We start from the raw sequence: 22,541 nt of genomic DNA on the forward strand, positions 1-22,541 counted from the left end.
AATTTAATCATACCTCTGAACGATTTGTTACACATATATAAATTTAAATAATTTTCGTATTTTTCATGAATAATAAATGTAATATATTACATATTACCTTGCAAAAGTATTACGCACTAAATTATATAGTTGTATTACTATCTCAAAATGATTTTCCCACGAAAATAATTGAAGAAATGCCTTTATAATCTTTCAAGGTAACTTTACTTCTAATATTCAGTATTTATCAGGCAGCATAAAAGGTGGAACGAATACCGATAATATGTTAGTAGGACCGGAACTTTTAACAGATGCGCACTTCGTAAAAGAATGGAACAGAAAGTAGTGTACATTGAAAAGAATCCGAAAGAAAACGCGAATATAATAAGCAAAATTTGTTTCTGGTATGCTTTCATCTCTTCATTATTTTAAGAGAAAAGAATCTTTCTTCTATTTCGATGATGTCATAGGTGGTCTAAAGAATTATTTCGGAAAGGATTTCACAGAGAGTTGACGTTAGCAGACCTTTATCGTCCACTGAAACAGGATGAATCTGAAAACCTTGGTGATCGACTGGAACAGTAAGTACTTCACAAGATTTCACAGCTCAAATTAAATTGTCTGAAGAGAAGAGACGTCGTGCATATTTTTGTAGATGCTGGAAACAAGAGTTAATGAATTTAAAGCAAGGGAAAAATGTACAAAATAACAAGGAACCAAATGTACCTCATTTGGAGAAAGCTCTGCTCCGTGCTTTTGGGTTTGAATATTTGTGCATCGGTTTGTTAACTTTAATTTACTACGGATTTTTAGCTATTTTACAGCCAATTCTTCAGTCTTGGATTCTGAATTACTTCGACGACAATAAAGAGCTGAAAATGATCACAAAAACAGACAGTTTAATTTATGCAAGTTGCTTGATTCTTAGTTTATTATTAAGTGTGGTAGTCCGGCATCATACTGATTTATTATCAGAAGCAATAGGCATGAAGATACGGATTGCATGCTGTTCACTGATTTACAGGAAAGTATGTATTGCATTAATCAATATTAAATATAATATCAATGACTTAAAACTTGCTAAAGAAATTGCCAAGTATCATGTAATTTTTACATAAATATCCATAATTACCATTTTGCAAATATATGCTTAGAATTTAGATAACACATTCAGTGAATATCTTCTCATTTTGTAATGGTAATTTTAGAACAGTATCTTTGTGTACATAAGACCCGTTAATAAATTCCCTGATAACATTTGTACCACATTTCAAAAATTCTTACTCATATTACAGGCACTAAGACTCAGTAAGGTAGCTTTGAGTCAGACTTCCTCAGGTCAAGTTGTAAATCTTCTAACCAACGACGTTAGCCGCTTTGATGAACTCTTTTACTTCCTGAATTTCCTGTGGATCACACCTCTCCAAGTATATCAAAATACATAAATGCTTCAGTTGATGTTGATAGCTAAATTATCATCATATTTAATTGCACAGGTCATTATCGTGGCTGTAATAATATGGCAACAGATTGGAATCTTGACACTCGCGGCTATCGCCGCCTTAACGATAATATCTCTTCCGATTCACTCTATCACTCTCAGCTTCAGTGGAAAGCTGCGAAGAATTATCGCTAAGAAGACAGATAAAAGAATCCAACTTATGAATGAACTAATAGCTGGCATACAGGTAAACAGATAATTAGCTTCGAGTAATCTTTAATCTACGATCTTGATGTCTTGATTAGGTAGTCAAGATGTACGCCTGGGAGGAACCTTTTGCCAAGATTGTGGCAGCTATAAGAGCTACTGAGATTAAGAAAATAAAATTCGCTTCATACATCCGAGCTATGTGTTACGCTTCCGCTGTATTCACCCATCGCATTGTTCTTTTTGTGACTCTTATATCATTTAGCTTGCTGGGAAATCGCTTAACAGCGGACTTGTCGTATACGTTGACCAATTACTTCAGCATTATTCAACTGACAGTTGGTGTCTTGTTTCCAAATGCACTTATATTTGCCAGAGAGTCCATGGTATCTATAAGAAGATTAGAGGTTTGTTATCATGAAGACTACCTTATACAATATTAGAATAACACACCTTTTTAAGCCATCATTTTCTTCATTTAGAAATTTTTGCTGCTGGACGAACAATCAGACAAAGGTTCACTCAATACTCAACAGTTTAAGGCAGAAAAAGCAGAGAAGAAATTAGAAATTATTGGAATGACAAATATGAATCAGAACTTGACAAAGAAACCTGAGCACACACCTGTCTCCATAGTTCTGGAACACGTTTCAGCAAACTGGATCCCTAAACAATTACCACCGACTTTATGCAACATCTCAATGGAGATTGAGAGTGGGCAATTGTGTGCACTGGTAGGTCCAGTAGGTTCAGGTAAATCATCTTTTCTTAACCTGCTTTTGAAAGAACTTCCTCTGGGAGCTGGTAGATTGAAATTCCACTACAAACCATTGGATGACTTGAACAATGAGCACGATGCTTCAAATTTGAGGATTTCTTATGCTAGTCAGGAAACATGGCTCTTCGCTGGGACTCTCAGAGACAATATTCTATTCGGTCAACCTTATAACAAGGAAAGATACATTGCTGTAAGTTTTACCATATTATCTGCAATTAATAGTCTCTGTAATGGATAATTAGATAAAAGATTATTTTTCAATTGTTACTTAAATAAGAGAGGATGAAATAGTGATGTAACATACTTAAGAGATGCTGCATTTAAAATAATTGAATTATCTCCAGGTAACTAAGGCATGTGCTCTGACAAGGGACTTCCAACAATTCCCTTATGGTGACATGAGCAACGTTGGCGAAGGAGGTTGTTCTTTGTCCGGTGGACAAAGGGCACGAGTGAACCTGGCACGTGCCGTGTACAAAGCAGCTGATCTCTACTTGTTAGATGATCCTTTGAGCGCGGTGGATGCACGTGTAGCCAAACATCTTTTCCGTGAATGCATTAAGAAGTTCCTTTCCGGTAAAACAAGGATTCTGGTTACTCATCAATTGCAATTTGTTAAACAAGCTGACAATATCGTCGTGTTGGATCGAGTATGTACAGACACGGTAAATATACCAGAATATCGTTTTAATGTTATCTTTTCAAGGGCTGCGTGCACATGCAAGGGAAATATGAACAATTATGCAAGTTAAATGAAGGCTTTAACGAAATGATGAGTCGCATTACGACGGAAGCTAAAAAGAAAACCGAAAATCAGGATACATCAAAAGAAACTTCCTTTGAAAGAAGAAACAGGGCTTCAGTAACGTCGAATAATAGTAGTGTGGTAATTGAACATTATTTGATTAAATGTAAATTACTGCTTGCACCAAAATCATCTTACAATTACAATATCATTTTCCAGATTTCCTATGACTATGAAGAGCATAAATTTGCAGCAGAAGAAGAAGATGAAGCAACAGCAGTCGGTCGTATTTCCAACAAAGTGTACACAGAATACTTCCGCCAGGGTGGTTCATTTTTCATGTTGTTCGTCATGATCTTCACCATCATCATATCCCAAGTCTGCACCAGTGGCCATGACTACTGGATCTCTTACTGGATAAATCTGGAAGCTGCAAAGAAATTAGTTTCAAACGGTTCAATAACTAATAGATACAATTATCTGTTTAATGATACATTTTTATCTGGTATATTCACCTTGGACCACAATGGGCTGTTACCTAATGTTGATGCTATCTATGTGTACACATTCTGCATCATTCTCCTGACCATAACCGTATTAGGAAGAAATATGTTCTTCATGAAGATTTGCACCACCGCCAGCAAGAATCTGCACAACCTGATGTTTTCAAACATACTGCGAACAACAATGTCCTTCTTCCATCATAATGCGTCTGGTAAACTATAAATTGAACATCTTACTAAACTATAAATTGAATACGTTACTACAACATATATTGCAACAAGGATTATTTGCTTGTACACAGGTAGAATCCTAAACAGATTTTCAAAGGACGTGGGTACAATGGATGAGATACTACCAAAGATGATGCTGGATACTTTGGAGATATTTGTCTTGGTATCTGGTGTCTTCGTGGTGGTACTCATAGTCAATATCTGGATGATCATCCCGTTGGTCATACTATTCATCCTGTTATACTATATAAGATTACTGTACATGAAAATCGCTCAGAACGTTAAGCGTATCGAATCTGTAGGTAAGTTAAGGGACGTGCATTTACATGTTACACATCTGTATTACATTAAAATTTCAGCAAAGAGCCCCGTGCTGTCGCACATAATCACTACACTGAATGGTCTGACGACGATCAGAACAAGTGGACCAGAGATCATAAGCTTACTACGAAAGCAATTTGATGATTTGCAAGATATGCACACAAGTGCCTGGTACATATCGTTGGTTGTCTCTACGGCGTTCGGTGCCCTTTTTGATTTAGCTGCATGTGTCTTCATTGCATGCATCTGCTATTCCTTTATCCTCCTAGACACAGGTGAACTGAAGTTTCTCTTAGTCTAAAATATTTAACATTTTATAATATATTTAATATTTAATTTAAATTTATAAAGTATATTTAATATTTTAGGTGATACTCTTGGAGGTAACGTTGGCCTGGCATTGTCACAGTCCTTGTTCTTGATGGGTGCGTTGCAACATGGTGTAAAGCAAAGTGGTAACATGATCTTACAGATTACCTCAGTGGAAAGAATCTTACAGTATACTAATCTACCGAAAGAAGCTTCTTGGACTAGCAAAGATCCACCAGATGACTGGCCAAAGTATGGAGAAGTAACTTTGAAGAATGTCAGCATGAAGTACGAGGAAGACAAGCCTCCTGTTCTGAAGGTAACAAAATATACTGAAACAGGTCTTTCTCCATAAACATGGTTTCTCAAATTTGTTTCATTTCTTCAGAATCTAAACGTGACCATAGAACCTGGGTGGAAAGTGGGCATCGTGGGCAGGACAGGTGCTGGGAAAACTTCTTTAATATCAGTGCTGTTCCGCTTATTCGACGAAGGCTTGGAAGGGCAGATCATAATCGACGAAAAAGACATTAAGACACTGGGACTGCACGAACTCCGTTCAAAGATCTCTATCATACCTCAGCAACCTTTCCTGTTTTCTGAAAGCTTGCGTTATAATTTGGATCCCTTTAATTCCTATGACGACGTGAGGCTGTGGGAGAGCCTCCGGCAAGTTGAGCTCAATGATTGCTTTCTGGATCAGGAGGTGATGCAAGGCGGAAGCAATTTGAGCACTGGGCAGAAACAATTGATTTGCTTGGCAAGAGCAATTCTGAAGAACAATCGAATACTCGTGTTGGATGAAGCTACCGCCAATATTGACTCTCAGTAATTTTCATGACTTTTATAATAATTTTTATTTTATACTGGGAAACATGTAATCAACTTCTGTTACAGCACGGACGCTCTAATTCAAAAGACCATACGAACAAAATTCGTAAACTGCACAGTGATTACAATTGCTCATCGTTTGCACACGATCATCGACTGCGACAGAATTGTGGTGATGGATGATGGTCGTATAGCGGTATGGATTATTTTTCAGATTAATCTAGTTTACTGAATGAAAGCTCCAATAAAAATGCTATGACAGTTTTCACAATTTCTCTTAGGTCATCAGCTAGTTTCCTTAATGAAGTCAGTTTAAATCAGCTAAACCTATTAAAATAATCAGTATTAAAATAAAATAATAACCTGTTTATCTATAAAAAGAAATTACTTGACTTACTTTCCTGCGTATCTTCTAATATATTTTGATTAAATCATTCTGATAAAAATGTTTGCGATCACAGGAATTTGGACATGCTTATGAGCTGCTTCGTGACAAACCTGAAGGAGTCTTCTCGCAGATGGTAAACAACACAAATGCAGCAATGGCACAAACTCTTAGGACAGAAGCAGAAAAATCTTATTTCAAATACACAGAACATAGCTCCAACATGTGCAGCAGACTTTAAAAGAATCTGGAGGTTCAAAAGAAAGATCTTACGTTTGTTGTATTTATTTAAAATTGAAGATGTAATTACAAATGTTTCTCCAAAGGAAATTAAAAGTTGATTTTCCTCGATTTCCGTGTGAAATCTGTTTAAAATGTGTGAATATTTTCGAATTACAATTGTTTAATTAAACAGACGCATTTTGTAGTTACTTTATATCCCCTTATTACCATGCATTTTAATAAAGTAATGAACGATAAAAGGAAACATGTTCGTGGAGGATATAATTCGTAAATTATCAATTTTGTCTACGGTTTGCTTTGGCAACTATCTCTACGTTTGAAATGTATCGAAATAATCGATGAAGTTCCTTGTTAATTCCTAAACAAGATTACAAGTGACATCGTGTCACACTTATATCGTAAAAGGCAATCAATTCTGCACTCTATCTTAAATCTCCATAGCGCAGATCAATGTTCGTGTTCCTACAAACCTTAAACGGATATACATTTCAAGTTACAAGTCTTAAATATCTGTACACAGGGTGTCCACGTTAATTTTTGCTGTCCCATTATTTCTTTGTATATGGAAGATACAAATAAATTATTTATGTGTGAAAAGTTAAAAATTCTCTAAACTATGAAATTTTCAAATCCCTAAATTCCTGAAGAACCTTGGATGTTAATCAATGTATCTTGCATCTTTCACATAAATAATTTTCTTGTACCTTCAATGCGTAAAGAATTTATGAGACTATTACAAGTTGGTACACACACCCTGCATATCCTATGAATAAAGGGAATTTCAAAAAAGATGTACATCTTGAAAAGCACAGTTTACACTTTTCATGGTGTACAACTCTCCAGTATACGTATATGTATAATATTTCAATTCTTCTCTTCCTTGAGTAAATTTGTTACTAAAGTAGACTCTAATAGATGTATACTTTGCTCTTCAGAAAACGTACCTCCTTAAAACTCTGAATCGTGTATTCGGATTAGAATGGTTTAGAATATATCTTCCTCTGTGAAGATTTTAATATTTGTTCGCTAGTTATATTTGAGCTACAATGGTCTGCATGAAAAATATCCTCAACTTGACGTTCAAAGTAATACACCCTAGAAGAAACGAGAATTTGCCACGTTATTTACAATAGAATGAACAAACAAGGATCACAGATAGATCAATGAAATATATGTAACAGACATTTCCTATGTTTTAATTCATTTAACAAGTTCCTAATGGTTTTTCATACTCAAATATCAGAATTTAAAATATATTAAACGTATCATGGTATGTACACTGAATTTGTGTGCAGTACACAATATGTACATGGAAATGTATGCAAATTATCTCACAATTTCAGATCCTTTACAGCTGAACGACTTTCCAAAATCTTGACACTTCTTTAATCCTCTTTACTTTTCAATATCCAGTCACACTCGTGGCACAACTTTTCAGTTCAAGCGTTCCAGGCCAAACTAAAATACACAGTAGTTTAAACATTAATCTTTCAATAGCACTTACAGTATAGTTTTCCTTTTTTTTTTTTTGGTTTATTCTTTACACAATTACTATATCTTGCGATTTACTTTCAGTCCTTATAGTGGTGTTTATATAAAGAGAATTCCCCAGATGTCTCCTCAGATTGTAATGAGCTTTTACGCGTTGACAGATCATGCTACGATCTATTGTAAATCTGAGAGGGATACGTGGGAATTTCTCCTCGTTAAATATATCTTGTTACCCAAGATTCATGTACTGATATATTTGTAATAGTTTAATTAAAAACTAGATTTGATTTCTTCCCTTTGAATATGATCGTTTAAATATGTATCATCTACTTATAAATAATCTAATAGGCAAACGTATTCGTCTTAGTTCTTTTTTTTCCTTTTCTTTTTTTTGAACATTACAATACCTTGTTCGTTTAACAGTAGTTATACTTCAATAACAACACTTTAACATTATCAATGTGCTTTTATAATCATAAATTACGTTCTGTCTCGTCCAACACTTTGTGTCACAACTAGTTTCTTAACTCTATGCTTTGTTAGTGCAACTAGTACGCTATTATAGTACTAAATATTGTATAACAGCGATTTTTTTATGAATAAATTCAGTTTTTTTTTCTTTTCATTTTTAGAATATTTGGAGAAGTATCCTCTCTAGTTTTTCCCTACTTTTATACCTTAGTTCCTTCGATTTATCATTTATTGATTTAATTTCATTCTTACGATTATGTTAAATGAAGAACAAATGAATTCTTTAAAGTAAATGTAAGGGAAAAATAATATAACATAAAAGTGTAATGTACTGTAAACAATGTTTGTAATGCTTCATAAAAATTAAAAGAAAAATTAAGAGAATGATTTACTTAAATGTACAACATTCTAGCAAGAAATTATTGAACTTACATATTGTAGAAGAAAAGAACACTGTTATATAATATTGTACCATAAAAAAGAATTGTAGAAAAGTATCAATTTTGGATTTTGCTGTGCATTGTAAAATTTATACAAAAATGTATTACGCTGCTGTCAGAACATTCAGAAAAGGGGTGAAAGACATAATAAAATACTTCAATTAAATATGATATACTCTACTTCAATGTTCCAAAATTCATAATATTTTTAAATTACTTTACCATAGTCTAAAGGAAAACTTAGATTTCTTAAAAAAATAGACAAGTCCTGTAAAAATTTTACATTGGTTGCAAGATCCAAAACTGATTGTTTTCTATCTCTATTTTAGCTAATTCCTGTTTTTATTTCCTTCATTTTTCTTATAATTTCTTGTGCGCTGGAACTTCACCTACAATTGTTCCCTTATAAGTACAGTACTTTTTGTAGCTTCTATATTTAGAAAAAAAATATATAACATAGATTATCAACATCAACGTTAAAACTCCCCTTCCTTCCAACAAATTCGATGAACATTTTTAAGTTAAACTCTTCTTATTTTTACACTTTTGTATGTTTCAATGAAATTCGTTTAAAATACATTATAATTAAATGTTTGAGCAAAAGTCATAAAAATATCTTTTAAAAATTGACATAAGGAATATCAATACTAAATACATTAAGAACTTAATCTTTGGCATCATTGATAAAATGGTAACTATGATTATGTAATCGGTGCTAATGTTTTATTTTTAAGTTTTATTAATAAATTAAAATCTTACTTTATTTTAAAATATGAAAAAGTTATTCTTGTGCATTCAGAATATTTTTTTTCTATTATATATTTGTTCTATTTTTTTTTTTCCTTTTTTTCCTGTTGCTGCTAAAAATGTTATACTTGCTAATTGAACTTAAAATATCCTTTGGCAGTTACAATATCTTTTGAGCAACCTGTGTGGTATCTTTTAAATTATATTTTATTTCTGTATATTATAGTACTTGCATTTACAATCTCTTTGGTTTACGAAACGTCACGTCAGTGTAATTATAATGTAACTGAATCACATTACGAGTTTGAAAATGGCTAGCTGTTCACGAAGCAGTTTCTCTAGCAGTGAACATTACCATTCACTGTTCGTTACTTTACATCCATATCTAATGAAACAAAACACAGATAGTGTTATCAATTTAATCTTCAACTACAAATCTTAAACAGTTCAAAGAAATAGAGTATGGCTATATTTTGTGTCCCTTTCTATTATTAACTAGTATGTATCCTGACTAGCTATATGTATAATTATTGTAATAGTAAGGATGGACAGGGATACAGAAAACAAATATAAAAAAATAACAAGTTAAATAAAATATAAAATTAAATACAATAGAATGATCACTAAGTTAACAAAGAAAAACAAAATACTTTAACAAAAACTATGATACCTGGGGATAATGCTAAGTTAGTGGACGGTAAAGCACAGAGAATATTGCTAAACAGTTGTCTCCCGGTCTACGTGGATGTATTCCACGAAGCCGGGTTGCTGTTGTCAGGATGCTACTCCGAGTAATGTTTCTTCTGTTGGTGCTCGTCTTGGTCTATTGCTTTTCTTTGTACCCTTGTAATGAAGTCTCTTTGTATGTGCTTTAGACCTGCAAAAAATTACACTATAAAATTACTCATTCCTCCCTGCATCTTATAATAACTAAGAATATAGAGATCTAAGACCCCCATATTTTTAAAGAAGTATTCAAGTAAATACCTATAATCGCACCTGCTGATAAGCACCGCAAAGAAGCACGCGAAAGCGGTAATAATTCCAGCAACCCCTGCTAGGACAAGCCACATCTCTGAAGGAAGTAGCCCTAGTAATTTTGCACCGTTGCCACAGTTTGCTTCGTCGTGTCCAGATGGACAGTGAGGTCTTCCGTCGCACCAGAGACTCGCAGCAATGCAAGCGCTCAATTCGGGACATTTATGAGGGCAGTCCCCATGAGCAGAGGTTTCGTTCTCTGTACCCCTTTCAGGCAAGCGTAACTGTCTGCGTAGAGCGGCTCTGCTTTTCGAAATTTCGAGCCAGGAGGCTGCCGCTTGACCAGACTCCCTCGCGACGAAATCTAAGAGAAGCGCAGGTGGTCTTGGTGGTCCTGGCCACTTAGCTTCATCAGTTCCTCCCAACCATTCCTCAGAGAAAACGTGGACCGTGAATTCTCTGGCGCCTGGTTCCGCAGGACACACCACCTTTAGAAGCTTTGGTGGCCAACCGGAGTACAGAAGAATTCTGTTTGTAGTCGGACATTTTGCTTGTTCATTCATTTCTGATACTGGAGGAGGTTCAAGAGGAAGAAACCAACCCCAAGTTAAAACGAATAAAGATCTATTCTCGCGGGCTTCCACCAACCATGGGAGTCCTTCACAGTAAATGTCTGGTCTCGATAGCGGAGGAGCCACGAATCGTAATTCACCACCTTCAAAAGGAATTGTTATGTTCATAACTTTTTGTTGTTGTATGGACATGTTAAAGAAACAAGTTTGATATTACCTTCGCCACGTACTCTTTGTTTCCTGGGACATTCAGGCGCACGAACAAGTTCGAAACTGGCGTAAAAAAAGAGCGTTTCGAAATCTTCGTGTGGAGCTTGCTGATCGACTAAGAAAGTAATTTCTAAAGCTCTACTCGAAGAGATGTGCGTCAAAGGAAGATGCGACGTATTATCACACAAACAAGCTCTTGGAAGTTTCACGTCTCGCCAAGGCGCTTCGTATAAAACTAGACGAGCTTCTCTGGAACCCACTTCCTGAACACAGCGTGGTCGACCGGTGTGAGGATCTGGTTCGCTAGTGCAAACGGTAGACTCGCCCAGACTGACGTTGTGTAACGTTAATCGTACACGTTCGTCTGCACCGGCTTCGATTCGATATCTGCAATCCAACTTCGCGGATCCTCCCCTTCCGAAGAGACGAACATCGCGCGGTGACGTTACTTCACCGCTTCGAACTTTGCGCCAGACCCTGCTGCAAACTCCATCTCCCCAAGGTTCACCAACTTGTACAGTTGAAATGAATTCATACTGTGCCTGGAATAACATTTCATGATGATTTGATGGTAAAATTTACAGATTACAGTACCAGAACTTACATTAAAATTAACAGTGTGAAGAGCAGTGCCCAACAGAGCTTCCATGTGCAATGTCAATGATGGTGCTACAGTAATGTAGCTTTCTTCGGCTGTACATGGTCTTGTACTTCTGGTAATATTCCTTAGAGCTGCATGTGCACATAACTTGGGTGTATCATCACACAATGTAGCCATTGGAAGTCCAGTAGTTGGAGTACCATCCCAGAAAATTAATTTCACTGCACAGGGTACATCCGATTGGGAGCTAGCATTGTTTTCAATACTGTCTGTCAAGTCCCTTTGAGAATAAGAAGAAAAATAGATCCACACTCTATCTCCGGCAGAACCTTTAATGTTCCAGGTACAACTAGAATTTGGTGGCAGTGCATGTTGTGGTGCTCTTAATACACCACTTCTTTTACTAGTACCATTGACAAAAAAATGGCAACCATGGGGACCTTTGGCATAATCCAGTCCATCTGAGTCAACATAAGCAACTTGAATTTCTAGTTCAATTCGTAAAGCGGAAGCACCAAGAGGTATAGCTATTGGAGAACTTCGAAACTCTACTTGCATCGTTGGACCTCTGGCAGTGATTCTTGGTAAAGGTCCCCCACAGTATATCAATAAAATTGGATCTTCCGGTCGAACACCATCGCGAAAGATAAGACGGTCCTTCTCTGGAGGACAATCCTGCCATACGCTTAAAGTATTGTTAGCAGTTGTTATACCAGCTGGACCAGATGGGGTAGACTTCACATAAATCATGGCATGTTTACATGTGGGCACCTCTTTCTGTCTTATGGTGATTAAACAACTGGCATTTCTAGGATACTCTCCAGGATAATTTGGACTTTGTAATCTGCACTGCTTCAAGTGACATTCATAAAAATTTCTTGAACAATAAGTCCCAGGTACTGGAGAGCCCCTTTCAATGGGAAGTTCAGGTTTTCCTAATCTAGCAACAGCTTCATTGCGTGCTACGAATTTATATCGTAGATAAAACCTGAATGGTACAGTTGGGGGAGCATGGAATAATCTTATAGAAGCTGTTACAGTACTGGTCTCGCTATAATAGGAAGCTTTCCCTTCACCAACTCCACACCAAGAGCCACCAGTGAAATGTCTACCTAATTCAGCTAACTGCAATGATCCCTCTGGACAGCTCGCAGCAAAGTTATCAGTGTTCGTATCTACCCTGCCTATGCTGAATGCATCCCATAACAATTGCACCAATTCTCCATATCCTTGACCAGCAGCGGTGAACGTTAAATGACAAAGGAATGGTAGACGCTCTTCGGCAGGTCTCGGAAGATCCAATTTGTACGTACGTCCTTCTCGGCCGTGATAAGTACGGTTGCAGGGGGTGCACATAACTGGCTCATCGCTGTAATCTCCACAATCATTTCGACCGTTGCAGTATGCATCAATCGGCACACAATGTCCGTCTCGACAAGTTAACTCGGCCAGACCGCAATCGCCAGCTGCCACGCGGTCTGTCCACTTCAATAGAAATATCAATAGAACTAGAGTAATTATACGGAAATGTTTAAGACCACCGCCGGCATCAGCTATCTCCTGCAAAATAGAAGCGCTTTGTTCAGTATCTTCGTAATGCGATCAAAGCGGTCATCCCATCAAGTACAGCATCGCATGACATATCGATGCATTCAAGTACAAACAATAAAAACGATGGCAATGGCATTTTTATGGCGTTGCGCGCTAATGTGGTCATCACTTATCCATCATGCGGTACGGTACTTGGTGTGACATTCGCGGTGAATGCCGACAATTATTTTTATTTATATAAATACGAATTAACTACGCATAAATAAAAAATTTTCTACGAATTTTTACATGCACGTGTCCATAAATGACGTACATGTAACTTTAACTGAATTTTGAAACCGATCGCCGCTCGAATTTATTGACGCATGATGTAATTTCGCAAAAAGGGGGAAAGAGCTATTCATCGAAGTAGGTGAATAGGTTAAATTAAACACTTGACCGCAAACAATTGACAAAGACCGAAAGTGTACCAACAAACAATACGTTTCAATTCTCCTGATGATACTTGATTACCCCTTTTATCGCGTGTACGATAAACATACTTCACGTGTAAAGCTTTGTCACTTCGGCAAATTTATTTTTATGATCTATATTTTTGACAGCAATTATGAAGCCTTTATCAAATATAAATACATTCGTTACTTGAGATTTTCCCGATAAACATACGGTCACTGGAAAATTCACTTGAGGCAATCACGCTAAGTATCGTGTTTCAGGATAAAATGAAATCTGTGATCTCTATTCAAACATCGTGTTACTTCATACGTCTTGTGTGAAATATTCTGGTTGAATTATATCTTGATTTTATTACATAAAAGATCACTTGAAAGATCTTTGAAATCTACCGGCTTCAAACGAATATTTCTAATTATCAAAAAACTACCGATACCTCTTAAAGTGTACAACAAACGCACATAATTACAACTTTAAGAAATACGTAAACTCTTTTCTAAAATATAGAATATAAGAATGATTTACCATAATCATCTGTCAGTAAGTTGAACATCACAATAGCAAGCTCGACAACGTAGTTTTGAATCGATAATAGCAAAAAATCAGTTCGTACTTAAAGAATTACGTGTCTAAAAAATGATACAGTCATATCGGAACTGCAACTAGTGACAATAATAATAAATATAATAAAGATTCACACCGCTATGCATAATCACCCCCGACAACAATTTCACAAAAAATGAAAGTATCGTTTGCAAAGAGAATCCTGCGGAATATACACGTTTCCGGGATCGATTCGCGTCGCGTCACAACAAAAAAAGAAATTCAAGTCACCGATCGTAGAAATGTTAAAAGTACAGCAAGACCAAACGCAACTCTACACCGTGAAGAAGTTGATGCGCAACTGCATACTAAAGAGGAAAGCCCGGAGGGCAGGTTTGCTGCAGGGCATACCGGGGTAAGGGTGATGGAACGAAACGGGGCTGAGCTCAGGGCCTGGCGCCTCAATGCATCGATCGGTATTTGGTCCTTTTCTCCCCGTTTCAACGCCCTAAAGCACGCCACTGCAGTGACGTAACTACAAATCGTAATACCTGAATTCATCAAAAAGATTTACGACCACCTTTCTATTTCTACAAATTAGATTAAAAAATCTTTGTATTTTCCAGAATTTATATTTTTAAACTAGAAACAAATAAGAGCTTTTATGAATTATTGCGGCTGTGATAATAAATATTTTTTATCTATGCTTCTATGTAACGTATTACTATTAGATGACCAGTGCGCGGTTAAAATAGTTGCCTAGGCAAATTGATATAATATGAGATCATATATTTTTGCGTAATTAATTTTAATAAATATAGACATTATAATTATCGTAATTCTTTATTTTTTTTAACAATATGAAATTTTATACATCGTATCCTACTTATTAGTTTGAAGGTTAAACGAGGGTAATAATGTTACGTTACCCTCGATACGCTTCGGCACGCGGATTAACTTCGCGCCGAAGCTTTCAGCGAAAAATGCGAACACTGATCGCTATAGACGATGAATTGTAGGTCGAAAGGGATGAATACGAGAGGACGGAATAAATTCGTAGAATTAAAAAAAACGCATTGAAAATTATGCGCGTATTTAATACTCATATTTGTTCTTGAATACTTTTCAGTACTTCATGACTTTCTTTTACAAACACATGTATTACACGAATATTTATAATAAGAAAATGTGAACAATTTTTACATCTTTGATTTTAATTTGTAAATGCAAAAATTGTTCAACAAAATCTTTCAATGTACGGTGCTTAAAATTAATCTGAACGAGAATAATTAATTTATAATTTGTATTACATCTAATTCGCGTGAAAATGTTAACCAATGATTATGAATTTCTAGCTAAAGAATTGTTTATACAACGTGTTCAATATATTATGCGCAAGCTGTATTTAGAATGCTAAAATAGGTCGACAAGGCGTTTTCTATTTTTTCTGCACTACATGTCACAATAAACTGTAACAAGAACAAACTGAAAAAAAGTGGTGGTATATCAATATGAACACAAGCTAATAGAAAAAGAACGTAAATGTCCAGTTGCAAAAAATCTGTAGGAATATTTTTAGAACATAAATGAGTGATAAAAACGTTTATTTTATAATGTTATATCACTTTGCAGTTTCGTCAAAACTTATGGAATACATTGTAAAAATTGGAACCATAAATCTAAATGTGTAACAGAAAAATGTACACCTCCAAGATATTTTAAACCGTTCATTAAAAAGCTTTTATAGTTTGTGCTGCATACTGAAAGCAACATGTACAAAAGACTCGATTAATCTGTATTTATTCATCAATATAGAAACAAAAAAACCATGTATTCATTATAACGGAATGCAAGAATGTTTAATGACGCGGTAATAAATAAATCGTAAAAAAATTTAGAAGGCGTATCGCGTACGGATGTCTTCGAGTTTTTTCGACACTTCGGAAGGTGTCCGTTCGAGATCACCCGCGATACTTTTTTGTTTCGCCGGTTCAATTGAATTGAACTGTTCACAGAGATCACCGTCTATAACATTCTTTACAGGATAATAATACGACCTAAAGGACAAGTGATCTCTTCCACAAAGTGGTGGATGTTCCGAACGCATGTGCATTTCTAAATGTTGGAAAAAATCGTGATCTTCGTGACTCGTGAAAGGCACCAACACGCCAACTGTTCCACTTAATGTTGTATAAACTAAACTTTCAGAACCACCCGGAATTAGGGTTGCTTTCTGTAAAGACATGACCGTTTCACCAACGTGGAAACAAGCAACTGTATCTGCTTTTTGACTGGCGCCATTGAGTAAACCCCGGTCCCACAATGCTTTGTTTCCGGTTGGGTCTTCATCCACGTCGTCGTTAATTCCACTTGCTAAACGTATCTGTTAAAAAATAATATTTCATGTTACTAATTTGTCATTAAATTGATATATGTAAAGGTATAAAAATGTTAGTACTTACAACAGCAATGTTACCAAATTTATCAGCGGTGGCAACTGTATCATAATCAAGTACACATGTAGTTGTAATCCATCTGGGATGTGTATCATCAGCAAAAACTATCAGCTGATTTTCTTGTCGTTTGTATCTGACAGCATACACAGATTCCTGAACATCACTGACATAAATTCGTTGTCCAATTGCATTTATGGAAACAATAGCGTTAGGAATGTGCTTATTTTCACACTTGCGTAGTAACTTTTTCTTGCCCATATCGTACAAACGCAACATTCTACCAACACCAACTAATACTCTTCCCTGATATGGACATATAGCCAAAGGTACCTCGTCTAAAGTAGTTTTATGTACCAATTCAAGACTAGTGCATTCAGTATTTACTCTGGAAAAAAGAAACTATTTTAATATCTACTCTCTTAAAATAAAAGGTATTTTGTATTAACAAATTAGTATCAGCACTGCAGGATATTTCATCCAATTATATTTCAGTGGTTGTGTATTTTTGTCATCATTTGAGTTCTTTCATAAATCTTTTATAATGTACTTTGAAATGCTTACTTGTAGGTGTAGAGAAATCCACCGCTGCTCAGTCTAGGATTTAATTGGAACTCTTTTGCAATACCCACTATGAGGAACAACTGATCACCTTGGTTGACAAACTTTACAAGACTTAAGCTGTAATAGAGATGTATAAAAATTAATACTTCTTCTTATAAATAATAGTTGCACCCATGTTAGATATGCTTTGTGTTCTTACCATAAAGCAGCTAAATTTTGTTCAAGCCGATGAACCTCAAAGGTCTGCCCTGTTGTTGGAGCTATTATTCTTATAAGGGATGCCCATAATCCTGGTCCAGCTCTTGGTGCTCCAAACACAGCTTCATTAGGTTCTTCAGATAAGAAAGCCTCAGCTAATTCTCTTGCTACCACAGCTTCTTCTGCGCCCGCAGCTTCTTGCATTTCTTCTGCCATTTGTAGCCTTCTTTGCTGTTTCGTTTCTTCTGTGTATGCATTGTGTTCTGTTTCAATGATTATCAAGTGTGCAGAATCCGAATGTATCGCAAACTTCCTTGGTGTGTATTCCAGAGGGAAGCTGATTTGATTAAAAACTGCACCTAACTTTTCAAGGGCAAGAATTCTCAGGGTATTTGTAGAGATGGCGACAATTCCTTCAGGGCATTGCTCAGAACTGAAGCCTGACGCAAACTCCAGGCTTTCATATGAGAGTGGTGTTAAATGGAAACGATTTTGGTAATAATAGCTTAACCATGATCTACTACTCATTGCAAGCACTGCCTGATTTCCTTGCATTTTTATCCTGAATAACTTAACCGGACGAGAACCTAAATATCGCGTTCGTGTATCAGCCAGATCACCAGAGATTGGATCTAATACTGTTCTTAACAGAACACCGTTCTGTAACCCTAATAAAATATAAGAAATAGATGTTTAACAATTTACACCAGAAAATGAGAACATATAATATTGTTGTAGATTCTCAACTAACCTATATTTAAATAAAGACTGGATTGTTGAGAGGATAACTCCTCAGAATTGTTTGCATCCTTAGCACCCATTTCAACGATACATAAACTCTCTGCAGCTGCTGGCAAAGCTTGCATACTCCTAGGTGCTAAGCAGTCAGAAGGATCTAACGAAATAATCCTCACAGTGTTATCTTGAAGACCAACAGCCAGGAACCATGATCTTTGTTCTCCAATGGCTACATTACCAAGAGCCATACACATCACTTCTGATGGCATTTTCTTTCGTTCTGTGTATTCATTTAATTGCCCCGTCTAGGAAGTACAATTGAAATTATTAAACTTAATAAGAAATTATTTAAGATGTCCACTTTTCATCTAGTTGAATTAATTAATATTCAATTATAGCAGATGAAGAAAGTGATATACTTTTCGCATTATTTACGTTTCTGAGAATACAAACTCACAGAAAGAACAATTAATGCGTATATTAATTATATAAAACATAAAGAAACGTACAGGATCCATTTCGAAGTACACTAATTCTCCTCCAGTAAGAGCAATTACAACCTGACGTTGATTCACTGCACATTTCACTATAGTCTTTTTCCCAGGCGCTTTCCATTCGTTCACACGTTTGTCAGCACGAATATGTCGTATTCCATCAGGATATACCTAATACCAAAAAAGAAGTAAGTAAAATAATTTGATATTAATAATAAAAATTTTGTCGAGTTCAGTTTACCAGAAAATGCTCAGCTATGATCTGAACACTCAACGATGCAAGAACTCATTATAATTTAGCACCGTTCAAAGCGACCAACTCGTGGTGGGGCCAGGAGTTGGAGATACCATAGTGCATATAAATATAACTATGCAAATTAAATAACTTTACCTGTACCAGCGCATCTTCACCCAACGCTGAACAGCTTAACGTTGGCGTTGTACCAAGAAACCCAGAATCAGTCACTTCTTCTACAGTTTCTCCGATACTAAGTACAAGAGTAGCATTGACGAAGGACACTATGATGTAAGCATCATACTCCTCTGTAATCAAAATTATAAAGCTCACTCTGAATATCTAAGCAAAATAAAGATCAACAAGTGGATAAAACAATAGATCATCTTCTTAGAAGTCGAGCACGCTCTTTGATCCTACACACAAAGAGGAGATGGTTTTTGGAGCAAATCAATTCTTATTCCCTGGCAATTTTGACAGTCCTTACCTTTCTATCAGTGTGTGTTCTGTAGTTCAACCAATAGCATGCTGGTAGCCTGAAAGAGAGAACTGGTGTTTGATAAGAGTGTATCAAGCCACCAGATTCGTTAATATCATTTACAAAATCAACGTCTTTTGCGCATCGATTTTATTCAAAAAATTGTAGAGTTAAATGGAATAAGTGGAAGATCTTATATGCTATGTAATTAAGAATATAAATGTGAACTTGAATTGAACTCTTATTCCAAGTATCTCCACCATTTTTAAACATTATTTTAAATTATTTTTCATTACTTACTATAATCAAAACCGAATATTAACTACTATAAAGGGCAATTTGTGTACTACATTAAATCACAACTAGTGAGTGTACAAAGACTGTATTGCAATTAGCAAGGAAATGAATAATCAATGCAGAAGAACCAAGTAATTCTGCATTGTTAATTAAGCACGTTATAGTAAAAACATGCAAACAATTACTGGGTAATATGTTTTTAAACTAACCATCAACTCTCCTTTTAACAGTCCATACAGCGTTTGGATTACCAGGCAATTCACTGACAGCCATTTCAGAGACCTCTAAACCATGACGCAAAACTCGCAAAGTAGAGCGTGGTCCTCTACCACATGTTATGTACAATTGTGGAGTATCTTCGTTTGCCAAATCAGCTACCTACACAAAGTAACATATTCTATGAAGAAATTCAGATAATTTTATTGATACTTTTTTAAGTGTTATTCTTAGGTTCAACTTCTGTTTGCAATGACAAATAGAAGGCGACTAAGAATATTTTCTTTTGCACCCTCTACAAAAAAAAAGACTGATGAATGTCAATTTTTTACTTGGCGGGCGCACTAGTAGATTATTTTAGTTTATATAATTACCTGACACGCCATTATGGGAGATAAACTATCCATTTCATCGACCAATACCAAATTCCTAAGTGGTCTTGGCGCAAAGAAGAATGTGTCACCCTCTTCAAGGGGCATAGCAGAGCTGAACTCTGGTTCGTCATCATCATCTCCTAAATGAGCAATTTGATAGAGATAACTGAAAAAAAATATAGAATATAACATGTTGTAAATTGATTTTCATCTAAAATCAAGAATATATACTCACTGGTTGCCAAATTCTGATGCTACAAATAAGAAACCTGTTTTTAAAACGCACATACTAGCTGCAACAGGTACGGTATCAAAATATTTTAATTTAATTTCAGTCACCATGTCTTCATCTGTTTCCAGAGTAATTTTAAAAATATCTCCTTGTTCAGTTTGAGCCAAGAAGAAGAACATGCTTTTGGTTTTATGAGTGGCAGAACATACAAATATCATGCCCCTTTCAGGATCATCTAAATCGTTACGTCGCCTAGGAATGGGACAACGAATATCGTGCTGATCTCCTAAATTCTTATACGTCAAATAGTTTTCAGAACAGATAAGAACACCGCTTGGCCCATCATTGCCTCCAGGAACAGATACAAGGAAATTTGCATGTTCTTCTAAAGGTTCACTATATTTTCGTACAACATGATTTAGACCAAGATCAAGTTCATACAGGGTTAAAGTTTGTTGAGTTTTTACGGCGGCATCACCTGTAGGATCACTGTCTGCTTCCTACAAAATTTAAAGCAATTATTAGTATTAAAAATACATATAGTGCAATATAATACATACATGTTATATATCACCTCATAATCAATTTCTAAGCAGGCAAACATAGGATTTTCGAAACCAACATCCACTCCTACTGTGTGATAAACAAGTGTATTACTTTTATGAGCTTCTAATGGCGAAGAAATTGTAAGGCGTGCCTCAGGATCCCTATTTAAAATATATACTAGTTTTTGTTTTTCAATTGCACCTGAAACAAATAAATTTTGACAATGTTTAGAAGCAGCTATTATATCTTGAGTAAAAATATTTTTTAGATAAAACATAACCATCATCACTAATAATTGTAATCAATGTTATTCAGTTGAAACACGGATAGTAGTTAATAATCACATGGTATGAAAAATGTGTAAATTATTTGTATAAGAAAATTAATTAATAATACCTATCATAACAGCTCTTCCCTTAGGATCTATGGCTAAATATTGTCCAGGTACAATACGTCTACATCCGCTTTTTCCAAAAGTCTCTTGATGAACTTTCTCAAAAATATTTTTGGCAGGAATGTACTCCAAAATGACAATACGTCCAGAGTCAGATCCGACAACTATATAATCTTTTGTACCACCAGTCAGTCTAAAGGCCATTAAAGACCTTATAATCCCAAATACTTCTACAGTCAATAAGGTATGAACTTTACCAGTATTTGGATCTGGTCTCAAAAGTTCTAAAGACTTGCCACGGGAGACTAATATTTCTTGCATTTTACTGCCAGAGAAATTCCCATGTACTGCATGGGTTATTCCCGTGGCACGTTGAAGTGTTAAATTATATAGATACATGGTTCCAATATTTTTTAATCAGTCAATAAATAGAATAGAATCTATTAATATGTATTAGTAGAAAGAATAATATCCATCCTGTAACAAACATAATGGACATAAATTAATTTATGAATGTGTAAGTACATTATCAAAAAACAATATTTCAATAAAAATCTTCTATATTTAATGGCGAGATAAAGATAAAAGCAGCAGCAGAAACAAAAATATTCTTTTTGTTGATAATAAATATATTTTAATCACTTTCAATAGTACAAAGTCCTAGTAAAAGTTATTTGTTGCACGTGTAACGCTTAAAAATGAAAACGTAGAAGCCTAAGAGTCTCTGAATTTTTAGTACAAAAGGTCCAAATTTTATATTAAAATAAACGTGCATTATAAAAAATAACATTACTTCTAAAAAGTTAGAAATATAGTAAATATTATTTTACCTTATAGGTGAACGTACTTCCGACTCTAATAACGATGCTTACGGATTTTTCGACTACTCACGATCCATCAACCATTTGCAATGAACAAATGTATTATCCGCATATCCTCTCGTGCGGTTCATTCTCACCATGGCATACTATACTGTAGATAGGAACCAGACATTTTTCATGGTTAAACAACTAACAGCGCTATCTACAATTGTAATTCTATAACTAAAATTTTAGTTAATTATAAATGAAGCTTTATACTCCTCTATAGCATTGTTATATTTTGTAATATAACCGTTACAAATAGTGCACATTATTTAGCGGCGAAATGGGTGAACTAAACCTAAAAAATGAGGGTCCGAACACGCATATAAGGAAAATAAAAAAATAAATATTTCGGCACTTTGACGACGTAGTATGGTTCCTGAGGCATTTAGAAACAAATTTCTATTAGGGTTTGATGCGTTTTGATGC

At 35.4% G+C, this 22,541-nt stretch overlaps 3 protein-coding genes and 1 long non-coding RNA gene across 17 annotated transcripts; 2 read left to right on the forward strand and 2 right to left on the reverse strand.

The window, feature by feature from the left end:
* The first annotated feature begins 266 nt into the window (after positions 1 to 266).
* Positions 267 to 6,146, forward strand: LOC100878051 (ATP-binding cassette sub-family C member 4). 6 transcript variants are annotated; one of them, XM_012280111.2, is made up of 16 exons: positions 267 to 383; positions 450 to 560; positions 635 to 1,007; positions 1,275 to 1,406; positions 1,476 to 1,667; positions 1,726 to 2,034; positions 2,110 to 2,595; positions 2,750 to 3,055; positions 3,112 to 3,291; positions 3,370 to 3,865; positions 3,956 to 4,186; positions 4,244 to 4,480; positions 4,574 to 4,833; positions 4,903 to 5,342; positions 5,412 to 5,541; positions 5,807 to 6,146. In XM_012280111.2, exons 1-16 carry the CDS (start codon positions 310 to 312, stop codon positions 5,969 to 5,971), a joined length of 4,122 nt encoding a protein of 1,373 aa, XP_012135501.2. In that variant the 5' UTR covers positions 267 to 309; the 3' UTR covers positions 5,972 to 6,146. The 6 variants fall into 6 exon arrangements, with proteins under 6 accessions (XP_012135501.2, XP_076393072.1, XP_076393071.1 ...); XM_076536957.1 differs by adding an exon at positions 5,627 to 5,651 and having other exon boundaries at positions 3,956 to 4,480; positions 5,807 to 5,898; XM_076536956.1 differs by having other exon boundaries at positions 3,112 to 3,865.
* On the reverse strand, positions 6,000 to 14,663 carry LOC100878164 (uncharacterized). 8 transcript variants are annotated; one of them, XR_013039823.1, is made up of 6 exons: positions 14,442 to 14,663; positions 11,487 to 13,043; positions 10,890 to 11,424; positions 10,110 to 10,815; positions 9,793 to 9,999; positions 6,000 to 7,431 (listed from the first exon to the last, which is right to left on the reverse strand). XR_013039823.1 is itself a non-coding variant. In XM_076536959.1 (5 exons), the coding sequence occupies exons 1-5, from the start codon at positions 14,589 to 14,591 to the stop codon at positions 9,897 to 9,899; spliced, it is 3,039 nt and encodes a 1,012-aa protein (XP_076393074.1). In that variant the 5' UTR covers positions 14,592 to 14,663; the 3' UTR covers positions 9,693 to 9,896. The 8 variants fall into 8 exon arrangements, 6 of the variants coding, with proteins under 6 accessions (XP_076393074.1, XP_076393073.1, XP_012135462.1 ...); XR_013039824.1 differs by lacking the exon at positions 6,000 to 7,431 and adding an exon at positions 9,312 to 9,507; XM_076536959.1 differs by lacking the exon at positions 6,000 to 7,431 and having other exon boundaries at positions 9,693 to 9,999; positions 10,122 to 10,815.
* Positions 14,446 to 15,579, forward strand: LOC143265358 (uncharacterized). Its single transcript, XR_013039830.1, has 2 exons — positions 14,446 to 14,574; positions 14,657 to 15,579. It is a non-coding gene; the product is annotated as an uncharacterized LOC143265358 (long non-coding RNA).
* Positions 15,107 to 22,234, reverse strand: Sf3b3 (splicing factor 3B subunit 3). 2 transcript variants are annotated; one of them, XM_003699243.3, is made up of 13 exons: positions 22,080 to 22,234; positions 21,252 to 21,726; positions 20,884 to 21,056; positions 20,313 to 20,809; positions 20,078 to 20,243; positions 19,697 to 19,865; positions 18,869 to 19,020; positions 18,493 to 18,648; positions 17,997 to 18,288; positions 17,247 to 17,913; positions 17,048 to 17,164; positions 16,493 to 16,871; positions 15,107 to 16,413 (listed from the first exon to the last, which is right to left on the reverse strand). In XM_003699243.3, the coding sequence occupies exons 2-13, from the start codon at positions 21,646 to 21,648 to the stop codon at positions 15,925 to 15,927; spliced, it is 3,654 nt and encodes a 1,217-aa protein (XP_003699291.1). In that variant the 5' UTR covers positions 21,649 to 21,726; positions 22,080 to 22,234; the 3' UTR covers positions 15,107 to 15,924. The 2 variants fall into 2 exon arrangements, with proteins under 2 accessions (XP_003699291.1, XP_012135436.1); XM_012280046.2 differs by having other exon boundaries at positions 22,097 to 22,221.
* Positions 22,235 to 22,541: the final 307 nt, after the last annotated feature.

This window comes from Megachile rotundata, chromosome 11 (assembly GCF_050947335.1).
Source record: "Megachile rotundata isolate GNS110a chromosome 11, iyMegRotu1, whole genome shotgun sequence".
Taxonomy (NCBI): domain Eukaryota; kingdom Metazoa; phylum Arthropoda; class Insecta; order Hymenoptera; family Megachilidae; genus Megachile; species Megachile rotundata.